This window comes from Chenopodium quinoa, unplaced genomic scaffold (genome assembly GCF_001683475.1).
Source record: "Chenopodium quinoa cultivar QQ74 unplaced genomic scaffold, ASM168347v1, whole genome shotgun sequence".
NCBI classification, from domain to species: domain Eukaryota; kingdom Viridiplantae; phylum Streptophyta; class Magnoliopsida; order Caryophyllales; family Amaranthaceae; genus Chenopodium; species Chenopodium quinoa.
In genome coordinates this window covers 246,651-262,411 of record NW_018745617.1, presented here as the reverse complement: position 1 = coordinate 262,411, position 15,761 = coordinate 246,651, and the positions used below count along the sequence as shown (strand labels likewise).

The 15,761-nt window shown below is 34.3% G+C and overlaps 2 protein-coding genes across 2 annotated transcripts; one reads left to right on the top strand and one right to left on the bottom strand.

The window, feature by feature from the left end:
• The first annotated feature begins 1,040 nt into the window (after positions 1-1,040).
• Positions 1,041-6,975, top strand: LOC110716740. Its single transcript, XM_021895374.1, has 7 exons — positions 1,041-1,151; positions 1,528-1,901; positions 1,979-2,063; positions 2,347-2,497; positions 2,582-2,939; positions 3,067-3,110; positions 6,591-6,975. Exons 2-5 carry the CDS (start codon positions 1,528-1,530, stop codon positions 2,689-2,691), a joined length of 720 nt encoding a protein of 239 aa, XP_021751066.1. The 5' UTR covers positions 1,041-1,151; the 3' UTR covers positions 2,692-2,939; positions 3,067-3,110; positions 6,591-6,975.
• Positions 6,976-7,080: 105 nt separating this feature from the next.
• On the bottom strand, positions 7,081-13,621 carry LOC110716739 (probable metal-nicotianamine transporter YSL7). The gene is made up of 6 exons (XM_021895372.1): positions 13,104-13,621; positions 9,552-9,709; positions 9,062-9,159; positions 8,790-8,924; positions 8,441-8,630; positions 7,081-8,351 (listed from the first exon to the last, which is right to left on the bottom strand). Exons 1-6 carry the CDS (start codon positions 13,483-13,485, stop codon positions 7,272-7,274), a joined length of 2,043 nt encoding a protein of 680 aa, XP_021751064.1. The 5' UTR covers positions 13,486-13,621; the 3' UTR covers positions 7,081-7,271.
• Positions 13,622-15,761: the final 2,140 nt, after the last annotated feature.

The following is a 15,761-nucleotide window of genomic DNA, read 5'->3' as shown; positions in this document are numbered from 1 at the left end:
CCTTCTGCCACCCACCTCTTACCACCGGCAAAGCCCAGACCCAATCAACCACCTCCCTTAGCCGGTGCCCCGAACCTCCGCCCGCAGCCGGCGTCGCCCCTCCCCTGCCATCACCCTCCCCCTTATACCACGATCCCCCACCTTGAACTATCTTTCCTTCAAACGAAACCCTAGAAAAACACATCCCCCACCCTTGAAACCCCAGAATCGACTCTCCCCCACCCCCGAAACCCATTCGCCGACAGCCGATTTGGGTTCACCGGCGCAGGGAGGGGGGCTTTAGACGCCGACGGTGGTTTGGGGATGGGATTTCGAGGGAGAAAGGGGTAATAATGCCAAACGGGTCTTCAATTTGATGCAAAATTGGTGCAATTGGGGCCACTATAGAGGTGCGAAGGTGGAGTGGTGGTTGATTGGTGGTAGCGTGAGGGGGGAGGTGCAGGGGGCTTCTGTTTGGTGTTGTTACAGTGTACTAGTGTGCGCAAAATAAGTAGGGGAGGAGCTGGTAAAACGGTGGTGGTTGTTTGGGGATAAAGTAGGGACGGTTTAATGGTGGTGCGTCCCCTTCTCCCTAGTCTCACCGGAAACCCATCCCCCTTCCACAGCCGCAAGCCCACCATAGCCAACCTAGTCCTTCGCACCACCATCAAATTCTCTATCCTTCTCCGCAAGCACGCAACCACCAATCCACCATAGCCAACCTCGTCCTCTCCTTCGCCGCAAGACCGCAACCACCAGTCCACCATTGGGGCAGGTGAAGGGAGGGGTAAGTGCAGCCGGCCGGCGGCAGGTGGAGGTGGTGGTTGGGGTTACGGTGGCCAGGTAGGGGATAAGGGTTTTTTTTATTCTTTTTTTTTTGATGATTAATTAAACAATGACACCAGTTGAATTCGTAAGGGCATACTAGTAATTTACCCCAAACGGTACACTGACGGCAGTTGTCATTAATGCTATACTGTGCTAACGTTTATAAACTCAATGGTATATGGTGAATTAAAAAATTTTGTGTGGTATATGGTGAATTTTGAAGAAACTCAGTGGTATATCATGAAATTTCCGAAAAAAAAAATATCCTCTGTTCTCAGATCTATCCATCCCTCCTCTTTCTGCCATTTCCTCCCAATTGTGAAAGCTCTATTTTGTTATCAAAGGTAAAATCTTTTTCTTTTCTTTACTCTTTCTCATTTTCTCTTTCAAATACCTTGTCTTGTAGATGAACCTAGGGTTAGTATTAAATGCTTCAAATTCAATTCATTTTTCTCTAATTATTATATTTTCGTATGCTAATTACTGCATTTGAATATAATTTTTATTGATTTTATAAGGTGTTTGTTTGTTGAAAAATCCACGAGAAGTTTGGCTTTGTAGATTACTATAATATGGGTGTGAGATAGACACTGTTGAATATCAAATTTCTTTTCTTTTCTTTTGGTATAAGAATTTAGGTGACGAAAAATAGATTTGGAGGGAAAAATCTTATAGCTTTGTTGATTCTTGATTTGCTACTACTTTTGATTCTCTTTCCAGATGTCAATCAAGATGGATCATGAAAAGGTTTTTGATGAATTGGTATGCATACTTGACCGCGATGACAAAGAAAGTTTCGTGGAGTTTCTTCGTGCGCATCCAGAAATTATAGGAGAATATTTGGTGTCTATTTGTGCAACAAGCTCATCCAAAAAATGTTTGACTACAATGGTCAATGAGGAGGCGTGCGAACAACTCCCTCAACTCAAGGGCTGGGCTAGATGTATTCATACAGTTTCATGTTTCTTCCCTGACCCTGATGTTATTAGCATAATGCTCGAGCGAGGTGCTATTGTGGAATGCAACATTAAGCGTGATGTAGGTTTTCTTCAAAATTATGGGACTCCACTTTACCTTTTACTTGATCATTTTAGGTACCAACCTCCTAATTTAGTCATCCAATTTCAATTTTATGATCACGCGTTTCTGATCTCTTGTGCTCTTCCTGCAGTTGTGAAAGGGATTTGCCTCTACAATCGTGGTCTGAAGGCGATTCTATCTTCAAACTTATAATATTACTTTGCTCCTGGGAATCGGTTGGTCTTTTGTTTTTGCTGTTTGGAAAATAATTAGCTTATTGTTACTAAATGAATATGACTTATTACCTTCGTTACATATTATTTGCAACGATTTGACATAAATTAGAGAGGAAAATGTCTAAATCGTTGCAAATAATATGTAACAGAGGTAGTATATGAGAATTGTGTCCAGCTTGCAACACATTTCGTTTCCTTATCATATGTTGTGACTGTATGTGTGTTTGGATGAATACTGGCTTGTGATGTATCTAATATTGTCCTGTTTATTTCTTCAACATAGAAAAAAAATTTGGACTCTGCAAGGCTGCTAGTTTGCCATACTGAGTCAATCAATGAAATTGCTTGGACCTTTCTTCAGAATGGAAAATTGAAACAGTTGGCGGCTTTACTTTTGGTTGCTCGAGAGGAGGTTATGCGTCCAACTGGGACAGGTATGTTTACTTTCTAGCCATTTTGTCAGTATGTTTAGCTGCGTATATGTCATGTACAATTTCTTTTATGATTGTGTCAAATAGGGATGACAATTCAACAACACGTTACGAATGAAATTGATGGATTGGGTTCTGAAGTCGATTCTGACCATCAGTACAAGTCCATGCTTATGGATGCCCGTGGTGCTGTTTGATGTTTTTGAAAGAGCTGGTGATGCCTTAAGCTTATATCATACCTCAATGGTTAAGCGAATATGTTTAGAGGGAGTTCGTTCCAATCAATTAGTAAACCATCATCATTCATCAATATCAATTTTATGGTTCTCATCTCTTTTTTCTTTCAGATCCCTCCAGAGAAAGTGCTGATGGATGTTGCTGCGCTGCTTAAGAAAGCTGGTTTTTCCTTGCAATCTGCAGACCTTGACTTGCGAGATTGTTACAGGTTAAGAGTGTCATTGTTCTTTCTAATCTCTCTTTTTATCCTTTTGCTTTATTCATGTACAATTGTTTCCCACATTCACAATGTTTGTTGAGAAAACTTTGCTTTGCATCTAATATTGGGTTAACAGGGAACGTCGTGAGCTTTGGAAGGCAAACTTGTTTAAGCTATCAGGTAAGTCATAGTTTAAGTTTGACAATAAGGTGATTTATATCGGGGCATTATAATTGCAGGTGCAATTTTATTTTCCTGATTTTGTGATGCATTCTTGGAATAGATACTCCAAGTCTGGACAACAAATTTTTGCATCAGTTTCCAAGTTTTGGCATCGCACTTTGCAATCTTCGATCTTTAAGTAAAATGATGTTGGGAATCAAATAAACAACTTTCTACTGATAAATTTGTGAGATTTTATCTGTTGCATCATGTGACTGTAGGAAATCTTATTCCAACTTTTCTTATGCAAATTCTCCATTGTTCTTAAACATTGAATACATGTTGTTTGTTGCTGCCAGTTCTTAGCCTCGTGGTCTTTAGGTGTGCCGTGTGCAGCTTATGGGATGGATGGCTAGTTTTCCTAATAAGCGGTTTCAACCCAACATAATACACTTTAAGTGGTTGATAACTTTATGTTAACTAGTCTTTAGGCCCGTACAATGTACGGGGCTTGTTATTAGTTGGTTTTTTTGGGGGTATGGATTAAATAATTATTATGAAAGTAATCCACTCTTGAGCATGAACATGTCAAACTATTTTTAACAAACCCTTTGGTTTATTAGGGAAGAAAAGATGAGTGCATCATCTAATTTAGGGAAAATTTGTCCATGATTATTACATATGAAAACACATTTGTAGGTAATCTATTTAGATTTAAATTAATTCTAGTGTAAGATAATCTAGCTGAAATTGGGAAATAAAATTAACACTCTATATTACATTAAATTGTAGATCAAATTATTATTTAATATATGTCTGAAGTGACTATGGTTACATGGGATAGATGAGAATGAGATGTCATTCTTTGTCGTGTAGCATCAGCATTTCTGTTTTCTTTTTGCTATTTTTGCTGTTGACTCTCTTCTATTTCTGGGTTGCTGTCGTCTTTCCTGTGAATTAGTAATATTGATATGAGTAAGGGGCTTTTTTAAACCAAGAAACTTTAATAATTCAAAAATACCATTTCCATGATTATGCATCACACACCAACAATTACTGAGTAGGGTACAATATTGCTAAATTGAAGATGTCTTAATAAGAGTATCACATACTTATTTCACAAAGGAGAAAGTGAAAAAAAAAATAGCAAAAGCAATATAATCTCAAAAGTTCAATAATATAACGATTCTGAAAAGAGAATTCATAGTATCATGGACTAACTCTTTCAATTCCTTAATCTAATCTCCCTCTTTCATCAAGGTAATCCTTTTATTGTTCTTGACTTTCATCTAATAATTTTTTCATATGTTTTCAATTCAATAATTAGTCCCTTTCCTTTAATTTGTGGGGTTTTTCTTTTTTCAATCTTATATTACATCAACTAATTGTGGGTGTTAAGCCGTAATTTTGCAGCTATACACTTAGATTGAAAGGATACTTTGGTTGGTCATTGTTGGACAACTCATGATAAACTATAACCTGAATCGTATTAATTATGACTCACTATCAATCAATTTATGCCGAAACCGACATCTATTGGGAATATTGATTATGAAAGTAACATACAGAGAAGGAAAAACAAACCAAATTCAGATAAGCTAATGCAACTACACAATGTTGATTCCCCAAAAATGTTGAAGCTTAGACCAAATAGTAGATTAAAGTTGCCAAAGAGATTTACCTCTTGCAACAACCTTCAATTTGCATCTAGCTCTCTACAAAATCAAACAACAATTTATAAATCTTGTTAATTGCAGGTTGTCATATATAAATTCAACAAATCAACAAAATCAGAATAATAAGAATAATTATTTTAAAAAAAAAACCACAAGATGATAGAAACTCACCAAATGTGAAGGTATTTCTGCATATAGATTTGATGATGGAGGTACTATGTTGTAGAGAGTTAATATTGCATTGAGAGATGAGTGAATAAATACCCTAAAATCATCGTTACCATTATTATAATTGTGGGCAAAATTTGTAACCGAAAACATGATAATTTAAGAAATTTAATTTGTGGGAATTGAAGAGGGGAGATGAAGAGGAAGAGTTATGGGTACAATTTGCCGATGAACATTGATCAGCAGCTAGGGGATTATGAAGAGGAAGAGTTGTGGGTTTGCAGATACTCCATATTAGAAATCATTAATGTGTAATAAAAAGGTAATAAAGGTAGAAGATGATTAATTGATTATGTGTCTCAAACCAAAATAAAAAATTTTAAAAATAAAAAAGGGAAATGATTCTAACTTGAACAGGTGGAAGCCTGGAAGGTCATATTATTATTGATTGTAATATGGAATATGGAAGGTGCTTTAGTGCGACAAGATTAATATTTTTATGTATTGTTATTACTAGTATTATTATTATTATTATTATTATTGGTTTTTAAAAAAATGTAGTATCAAAAAATAATAATATTAATATTATTAAGTATTGTTATTATTATTGGTTTTAAAAAAAATGTAGTATTAATATTATTTATTTTTAACTTTTAATTCTTAATCCTTTTAATACTAATATGAATATATATATAAATAAATGAATATATGAATTGAAAAGAGAATAATATTGAACATGTGGCACATTTGATTGGAATAGTGAACATGTGGCACATTGAATTAGAATAGCGAACACTTGACACATTGGATTGGAGAAGTGAACATAGGATGAAGACATGTGTGTATCATGGTTAGAGTTTTTAAATACTAAGTTATTACTAGTATTATTATTATTATTATTATTATTATTATTATTATTATTATTATTGGTTTTTAAAAAAATGTAGTATCAAAAAATAATAATATTAATATTATTATGTATTGTTATTATTATTGGTTTTAAAAAAAATGTAGTATTAATATTATTTATTTTTAACTTTTAATTCTTAATCCTTTTAATACTAATATGAATATATATATAAATAAATGAATATATGAATTGAAAAGAGAATAATATTGAACATGTGGCACATTTGATTGGAATAGTGAATATGTGGCACATTGAATTAGAATAGTGAACACTTGACACATTGGATTGGAGAAGTGAACATAGGATGAAGACATGTGTGTATCATGGTTAGAGTTTTTAAATACTAAGTATAGATATAGATTATTACTAGTATTACTATCATTTATGTTTTATCTATTAGATTATGCTTTTTGAACTTTTACATTAAATATGAACACTATAAATTTGCCAAAAATCAAAATAGAGAATGCACCCTTAATCCAACCAACAAAGGAACTGTGATGAGTATTCTGGGTCATGGCCAAAACCAAAAGTCACCTGAACTTGAGATCACCAGACCCAAAATCGATCCGCCTGATTGTTTTGCCAACCCTTAACTGTTGTGTGAAATGCTAATATAGATAATCATACATTCGAAAAAAAAAAAAATGGTTGTCAACTGTCAAGTCTTGAGGAAAACTCCTCTGCAAATTTCCTTTACATTTTTCTTTTGTTGGTCATAATTGAAAGCTTGTGCGTTGTCAGGCTCACTGGGATCCTTTGCTCGCTAGGCTCACTTCAAGGGAAGTTCTAAACTTATGTCCATCTGTCCCAGCATCGCGGTTGCTTAGCACAGCAGCTGGTTCAAACTTACCTCGTAAGAATTACCTGGCTTATGTTGCATTGAAGCTGAGGAGAGGGATCAGATTTCTGTGATAGTAATTTTATTCTACTTTAAAGTGGTGCTTGTGTAGCTAACTACTAGCTTTTTAAGGGTTTCCAAGTGTTTAATGGTTTGAACGCCAATAATGATAAAAACTGTGGAGATATAGCTATAAATTTACCCTTATTTCTAGTTGTATCTTTAACTTTATGTTGTAGTTGGCCAATATGGATCTATGCTAAAAGTATTTTTATTGTATGAATTTCATATTTAAGCTTCTACATAGTATCTTTACCTTGTAACTGCTGTAAAATTAGCAATTTTTTTTTAGGCTCTAATTTTCTCCCTTTTCACATGTTTCTTACAAAATTGTATGAAAATTCACCTATGATCGATCTTTATTAATATAGGGAAGAAAAAGTAGGGACGATATTGTTGAATTGTACTGGATTCATGCATTAACGATAAAATAGCAACCCAAATATACAATTTTTGCGTCACTAGGAAATTAAATCCACACACTAATAGTCTATGTTCATATCATTAGCTTGATTTCTTCCAACTTAGCTAGATTTGCTAGATTCGAACTTCATGCAGTGTGGAGGATTTACACCAGCCAAAGCAAGTATTGCACTAGGCAAACTCCATATACCATCACCACAAATCAACCCGGAAGCAACTGCAGGCGCGAACATATCAGCCTTAGCCTTATTGTTGTACTCCCACACGAAGAGTATCAAGCTACCAACACACATGTCAATAGCAAAGTAGCCTCCAATGTAGAATGGTATAGCCATGGCCATCGGAATCGGTATAAACTTCGAGTATTTCTCACCTACCACGTCTTTTAGTCCATTTATAACAATTGCAACAACGAAAAATATTATGCATAGCAAGAGACAATGTTTAGGCAACGAACTCACTCCTTCAACTCCAAGAAGAGCTATGTTTCGATATAAGGATGCAAATGGTGCCGGATATGTGGTCTTTGGCAATCCAAGATCAGGGTAAGCCATGTAGAAAATCCAGAAGACACACGGTGATATGATACAGCCCATTGCAGTCCCTGCTATTTGGCACACAAACATTGATCGAGGTGAGGCTAGTGTCATGTAACCTGTTTTAAAGTCTTGTGTAAGGTCTGATGCTGTTGAGACGATGTTCATCATAACACCACAGGCCGCGAGCCCTGCAACAATCCCACCATGAGAAGCACCGGCCCATCCACCAATCGTGAAGATTGCTAACTTTCCGTAAGTAGATGCCAAGGACCAGTCAGTTAGGCCACAACCATATGCATTACAAAAAGCTAAAATTGGTGCAACAATGTACATGACTAAGATATGGTACCACTTGAGTGGATGGATGATCTTTGGAAGTGCACTCATGGCAATTATAGCAATGGCGACGTAACCAGCTGCTGCAAACCAATTTGGGATGCTGTCCTTGAGGAAATATTGAGTTCTTCGTTGGTCATCGAATGATTCAGGGGAGACTTCAGGGGTCTTATGTTCGTTAGAGGGGAGGATTGCGCCGGAGTTCTTTGCCTTGTACTGCTTGTACAAGCCTGACATTGATCTATAGAAGATTTTAACAAAATTGTATAGTCCATCAGCCAAAATTATGGCTATTGCAATAAAAATCTGCAATCAAAAGATTAGATATTATAAATTATTTTTTGTTTATCATCAATTCTCATTGAAAATACAATAATCAAACATAAACTTTATACCTTGTAGCCCTGCAAGCCATGAAGGCTGCTGTCTGCAAGGGTGTCGTCGAACCAATGTCCTTTTTGTTTCGCTATAAGAGGCCACATGATACCATATGATATAATTGCTCCGAGTAGCAAAGATATGTTAACAATGTAAGGGCATATCATACCCACACCAACATACGTTGCAGAAAAATCGAAGTAAAACCTGCAATACATTGTAGTTAGGACGGTCTTCTCTCAAAACTAAATTGATCTGTTCATGTAAGGTATGTATAATAGCTGTAAGGGAGGCTAGTAAACATGACATTTATCAGTTTAGCATGAAAACTAAATAAATAGTAGAAGATTTTCATGTAACACATACTTTTGATCATAGGCTAATAGGCCAAAAGTTGGGAAATTCACAAATCCGCAATCATCACCTCCTGCAAAGAACCATTGGAAGAAACCCCACAAGAAGCTGAAAGAGAAGAATTTGCCTAAAATCTTCACCTTTTTTCTATAGTTAAAAAATAACAAGTTAAAGAACAAATGTTAGCCAATATCAGAATGACTCGACTCGATTCGATTCGATTCACCCCATTAATGAATTACAATGGAATCAAGTATTCAAGCTAATAAGAATGTAAAGCTTACTTGGCTATAATGGCACCTTCTGGAGTGTGAAAGCTATTGATGAGATGAGCAGTAGCAGTCCCACTTGGGTAAATGAGTTTGTAGTCGATAATCATAATCTAAGCATCCATGTTTTAAAGCATATATAGATTATTATGTGCAATATGATACGATACAATCACGAATTAAATCAAGTATTGACTCCATTCTTTTTTATTCTACCAATATAAATCCGTCAAAAAATAAATATACTTTTAATGAAATAAATAAACGTATTTTAAAAGGAAAAGAGATAGGATAGGAAATATGGAGCTCCGATTTTCCTCCAAATCACTCCAATTTTGAAGGGATGGTATCTACTAGAGAGCGAGGGAGGGAATTCAAGGAACTTCTCCCTCCTCGCTCTCCCTCCCCTTTAACCAAACAAAGGAACTCGCTCTCCTCCTTCCTCTCTTTTGGTCCATTTACTTCTATTCAAACAAAATGTTCGTTAATAAAATTGAATACGTACCTTACGAAGGGGAACAACAGAAAGAAGTCCAATAAAGCTAACAATAAAGATGAAGCCAATCATCCATCCAAGAGAAGGATTCTTGGTGTCATGTAAAGAGCCATCTCCCAACTTTGCAATTCTATCACTCATCCCAAGAACGTAACTTGCCGCACCTCCTGCTCAATATCAATAATTTATTCCTTGATTACATAGTTTAATTTACACATACAAGTAAAAGGCGAAATCATTTATGCATAATCAATCTAATTGTACAATGACTAGTCTAATATAGTGTAACACCAGTATAATGACTAGTCTAATAGAGTTCAACCCCTCGACCAGTGGCGGATCCAGGATTTCCGAGATAGTGTGTCACCATCAATTATTGATCATTTGTGAAAGTACAATTTTTTTTCCATGTCTTGTTCATAATTAATTTCAATCCAAAACTTATATATATAAAATATATATATATATGTATATATACATACATATATATGTATATATACATATACCAAATTGATTTCAATCCAAAAATAGGACACAAAAGTTCATATCACAACCAAATACAGTACTTAAGAATTCAATTTTACAAGTCGAAAATACTACAAATAACATGTTATAAACCAATGGTACAATAAAATTATTATATTTAATTAACTTTATGATTTTTTAGTTAATTGATAAGCTTTATGGGGAAATATTAAAATTGGTTGTACAAATATAAGATATAAAAAGGGAAAAAAAATTATTAAAAAAATTATACAAAAAAAAGTGAGATAACTTAAAAGATCAGTTATTAAATATAACTGGTCTCTTTAATGAAAAAGAAAGTAACGCAAAAAAATTGTGAAATGCAATAGCAGCATCAAAGAGACCTCTTATATAAATAACAGGTCTCTTTAATATATAAAAAAAACACACAAGTCTTTTGTAGCAATAGCAGCATCAAAGAGATCTCCTATCTTAATAAGCGGTCTCTTTGATATTGTTTGTTGTTACCACTAGCAGCATCAAAGAGACCGCCTATCTATAATAAGAGGTCTCTTTGATATTTTATTTTTTAAAAAAAATACTGTGTCACCGGACCCACTATGACTAAAGGTGGGTCCGCCCCTGCCCTCGACACAAGCAAGTTGAGAGAGAGTCCATTCCACCAGATCAAGTTAGAGTTCATCCCAAAACTATAGGTCAATAAGACTATAAGAGTAACATTATAGATCGTTACACTATTATTGTCAAAGTGAGACGCTAATATGCGTTGTTTGGAAGTGTTACATAATAATTCTACACTGACTTTGTGAGGCTACATAATTTAGAGCCATGTTCGTGTGCACGTCCAGTGTGTTACTTTATTTTTCTAATTGGTTTATTGGTTGATATAATTATTATGTTCCGTCGTAATTATCCAAATTGTAATAATACATGATTACATAAGTGAAATAAATCATGTCATAGAAGATTTGGATTCCATACTTGCTGGTCGATTTCACAATTGTTGCTACTTCTAGTTCAATATATTCAGCTTGGCTATAGCCTCTTAACAAAAAATAAAAACAAAATGAAATCAATTATTGTTTATTTGCATATTGAATTCATTCCACATTTTTCCTACTAAAACTATTTAATAATCTACTTTATTTATTTATTAATTTTTTAATTTTTTTTTTTTTTTTTTTTTTTTTGTGGTTTGGTTTGGTATATTAAAAATCTCTTTAATTGACTGATGACATAGTTGCATACCATCTCAAATTTATTGGCGTATCATTATACAATGGAAAACAACTGTGAACTGTGAAATACTGAAATCCAATTAGAAAGAATAATTTTGGTACACGTTTTTGTTTTTTTTTTTTTTTGGTAATTTCAATATTCTTTTAAGAGAGCAAAAGCTGTAAGATAAGCTTAACTCTTGTATTTTAGGGTGTTAATGAGTTATATCAAAGCAAACCCGGTTTAGATGAAAGTAATTGAAAAACTTACTTCCAATTTACAAAAACAAAAACTTTAATTACACTTTAATACGTAAAATTTTAAACTCAAGGTTTGAAAGTCCCCAACAAATTGCTTATTTTGGCAATAAGAAAATATATGCCCATAATCAAACATGAGTAAATAATTGGAAAATACAACAAATGGTGCACTGTACATGGCTAAAACCAAAAACTCCATATGGAATTGCTTATTCCGTACGAAATCAAATTATTTCTAAATAGAAATTTACTATACTTAAATTGAAAAAAAGATTTGATACTCATTTAAAAGAGGAAAATGAGTACGCGATGATCCTTCTTATGATGAAAACACCTAAATCACGCGATGTCATTAATGGCACAATAAGGTATGACAACAAAACTTAATCCAAGTCCTTATGTAGTTATGTGAGTGTAATAGTCAATTTTGGAAAATTCCAACAAACACAAGACTCCCAAACACTCCATAGTCCATACGTTACAAATTAAAATCCATACAAAATGAAGTAGATTAATCTTCAACTCATGTTTTAAATTCATAGAAAATGTCCTTCAATCCTTGTTTGAACGCATTAATTGATTTCTTGGTGTACAATGTTGAACAAAATGTATTTGACCATACTTAGGTGTAATGTTCAATATTTGGGGACATTTTGAGGTTTATGGCCCCTAATATTTTCCCTTCATACATTCTCAATCGTTAATATAAGAAATTAACTACAAAAATCATTCTCTTTGGTCTTTACAAAGAGTATTCTTGATGAGTTGACCCGTCATATCATAGGATCAGTTATCTCAGCAAACCACACAAAAAATGAACATTATTTCAAAACATAAATAATCCTTCTTGATATTAATTTTAATTTTTCTTATTATATGTTCCTTCCATAAATATTGAAAAATTATTAAAAATTAATATTCAAAAGGAGACTAATTAAAGACCAATACAAATTTTTATATGTGGTTGATCAATTAATCTCTGATCGATTAAGGTCTGTTCACTTCACTTTAAAAATATAATATTCAGTAAAAATAATCTCAGTTCAACAAAAATAATTTTTGTTCAATAAAAATAATTTCAGTTCAGTAAAAATAATTTCAGTTCAGTAAAAATCAGTAAATGTAAAGAATAAATATAATAGAGATTCAACAAAAATAATTTCAGTTCAGCAAAAATAATTTCAGTTTAGTAAAAATAATTTAAGCTTTTTAGTTCTGTTTCAAAAATAATAATTTTAGTTCACTAAAAATAATTTATGTTCAGCAAAAATAAGGTGAAGTGAACGGGGCCTAACTCTTGAATAAGTAATCCCTGACCGACCGATTAATAAAATAAGTACCCAATCACACAGAAAACGCGCTCATCAATCAATGATGAATTTCTACTAAAACAATCTTTGTACATAATTATCACTAAATTATTAGATACCATTTGAATTGAAATTTATACATAATTGAAAAAAATTAAGGAACTAATTGAGAAATTGCATCAAACCAATCAGCCATTAAGTTAACAAACGTAATTAATTAATATCAAACCAATAAAAATCAGAATTACTCAAGAACAATTTACGCCGGTAAAAATTGAAGAACTCACCAGAAAAGGCGATACCGGAGGATGCAACAACACAAGTCTGAATAACAGTATTCTCTTGACGAGTAAAAGGTTGTTTAAGATAACCAGATTTCTCAAGCAACTTTGTCCACGTCTTAACAAAGAAGAAACCCAACAATCCAGCCGAAACATTCAACGATGGTATAATCCCGGTTGTAAGGTTGAGTTTCATTACAATGAATGTAAAAAGAATGCTCAACACGAAGCTTACGACGAATGCTCGAATCGTTAGCTGTTGTTTCCATGGTGGTACCACGGTTCCTTCGAAAGTCTTCTCTACGGAGGTTATTAGGGTTGTGTTTGTTGTCGAATTGTCGATTTCGAACGTCGTTACAGCTGATTTGTTTTCTCTATCAGGATCCATTATTGTAAGGGTTTAAGGGATTAAGGTTGTTTATTTGTTTTGAGAATGGGAAATGAGACAATGTATGTATGTATGAAGTTGTAATAGAGTATCTATTAATAGTGAATCAAATCAAATGAAATCATTTAGGTCCTATTTTAATATGGGAGTTTTTGATACATTTGATTCATTTCTATGTATGTATTCTTTGACTGTTGACAGCTTGCTACTAGGCCAAGTAAAGCCAATGGTGTGAACTTATTAATTACCCCAAAGTCTCCCATTATTTGTTGTTTATGCATTAGTTTCTACGTAATTTAATGCACACATTTAATTTTGAATACTTATTTCGTCTTGGAGCACCTTCAATGGTTGTAGATAAGGACTTGCTTGTAATTTTCAAAAGCTACAAGTTAGACCAGTGGTGAAGCCAGGATTTTCCACCTAGGAGGACGGACTAAAGGTGGCGTACATTCTATAAATGAATTAACCTTTTAATCATACAAAAATTGTACGGACTATGCTTAATACTTATAAGTTTTACAACCTGGAAATCCAAATTTCTTAGTTATACAGTCCAAAAATTGAAAAAAAAAACAAAAAAAAAAGCATACTTACAATTACAACTTCACCTTCAAATCTTCATTTTTTTTTTTTTGAAAGTGATATACAATCAAATTTATCAAATAATTCATAATTGTGATTTCTATTTGATAAGTGTTTTATTTGTCCACTTATCATGGCTTTCTAAACACAATTTTGTACTCTTTCCCCTACTCTAATCCCTTTTTCTAACTCCTCTTGTGCTAATTTGCATCTTTTGGCTTCCCCGTTTCTTTTTATGTGTGTGCTCGTGCTTGTAGGTACGATGAAAAATGGGCTAAATAGCATAAGCATGAAGAAATACTCTTTGGAAGCAAAGGAAAGCAGGAGCGGGCGTGCAGCCTGTTAGGAGTGGGCGCTCTTGCCTGAACTGCCACATTCTGCCTCCCCTGCATTTTTAGGAGCGGGCGTGCACCTATATAGGAGCGGGCGCTCCTCCCTGTTTTCCTACAAACTGCCTCAAATTGCTGCAGGAGGAGAGGGCGCGCAAGAGCCAGGAGAGGGCGCTCCTACATGCAGACCCAACTTTTTGGGCGGATCTTACAATGTTATTTCGGGGTGTATAAATACGACCCTTGGCTTCAGTTTTCCAGATGATCTTCTTCCCCTTTTAGTTTTCTTAGGTCCTTAGTTTCTCTCAACCCTCATTAATTAGCTTAGAACTTCTCAACTCAATCATTGTAGTAGATTAATTGAAGATTGTTCTCTTGAATTCAACAATTTCTCAACTTTGAAGCATTTTAAGTAATCTTTTTCCTCTATCTCTTGCTCTTAATTTTTAATTTTAATTGTTTTGAGTTGATAATTTGAAGTATGAGGTAAATGCTATAAACATGATTAATTCAAAATTAGATGTTTTATCTTCTAAGTTTGATCAATTGCAATCCTCTTCTCTATCCCCTTCCCCACGCCAAAATTTGCATGCATCTAGTTCTTTAAACGATAACATGTCAATACAAATGATGTCTTGTGATGCTTGTGGAAGTGATGACCATGTGACTTCGGAATGCTATTTGTTAAATGATTCATGCTCCCATTCCCCTTCCATGGAACAAGTAAATGCAATCAACAATGGTCAAACCAATCCTAGGTATGACCCTTATTCCAACACCTACAATGAGGGATGGAAACATCACCCAAACTTTGGTTGGAAAGGGGGCCAAACCCAAGGAAATGGTCAAGGTCAATATAGTGGCCAAAGGAATGTTCAAAATAATCAAGGAAACTATAGGAACCAAGGTAATGGTAACTATGTGTCAAACAACCAAGTTAATCAACAAAATGACAATAGGTATCACCAAAGAGGTTAATATTCGTCTAATCATAACCCACCCGGGTTTAATGGAGGAAATAGACCTACCCTTGCTCCTATCCCTCAACCTCCTCTCCAACTTCAAGCTCCCCCTCCTAAGTCAAGTCTAGAAACAACAATGGAAAAATTTGTTAATTCTCAAACCAAGAAAACCAATGACTTAGAGGACTCTATCAAGCAAGTGCAAGTCCACAATAAGATGCTAGAAACTCAATTTACTCAATTAGTTAATGCACTTAAAAGTAACAATTCTAGCACCTCTTCTCCTAGTCAAGAAGAACATTGTAAGGCAATCATGACTAGATGTGGGACTAGCATAGATGAAACTCCACCCATGAGCTTGCAAAAAGAGAGTGAGAATGAGGAGGTTAGAGAAGAAAAA

Excerpts from the sequence above, each read along its gene's own strand:
- LOC110716740 (XM_021895374.1), top strand. The coding sequence starts at position 1,528 with ATGTCAATCAAGATGGATCATGAAAAGGTTTTTGATGAATTGGTATGC. Across the intron at positions 1,902-1,978 it reads CTTTTACTTGATCATTTTAG|TTGTGAAAGGGATTTGCCTC; the intron begins GTACCAACCTCC and ends CTCTTCCTGCAG. Across the intron at positions 2,064-2,346 it reads TACTTTGCTCCTGGGAATCG|AAAAAAAATTTGGACTCTGC; the intron begins GTTGGTCTTTTG and ends TCTTCAACATAG.
- LOC110716739 (XM_021895372.1), bottom strand. The coding sequence starts at position 13,485 with ATGGATCCTGATAGAGAAAACAAATCAGCTGTAACGACGTTCGAAATC. Across the intron at positions 9,710-13,103 it reads CTCCGGTATCGCCTTTTCTG|GAGGTGCGGCAAGTTACGTT; the intron begins GTGAGTTCTTCA and ends GATATTGAGCAG. Across the intron at positions 9,160-9,551 it reads CTGTTGTTCCCCTTCGTAAG|ATTATGATTATCGACTACAA; the intron begins GTACGTATTCAA and ends ATGGATGCTTAG.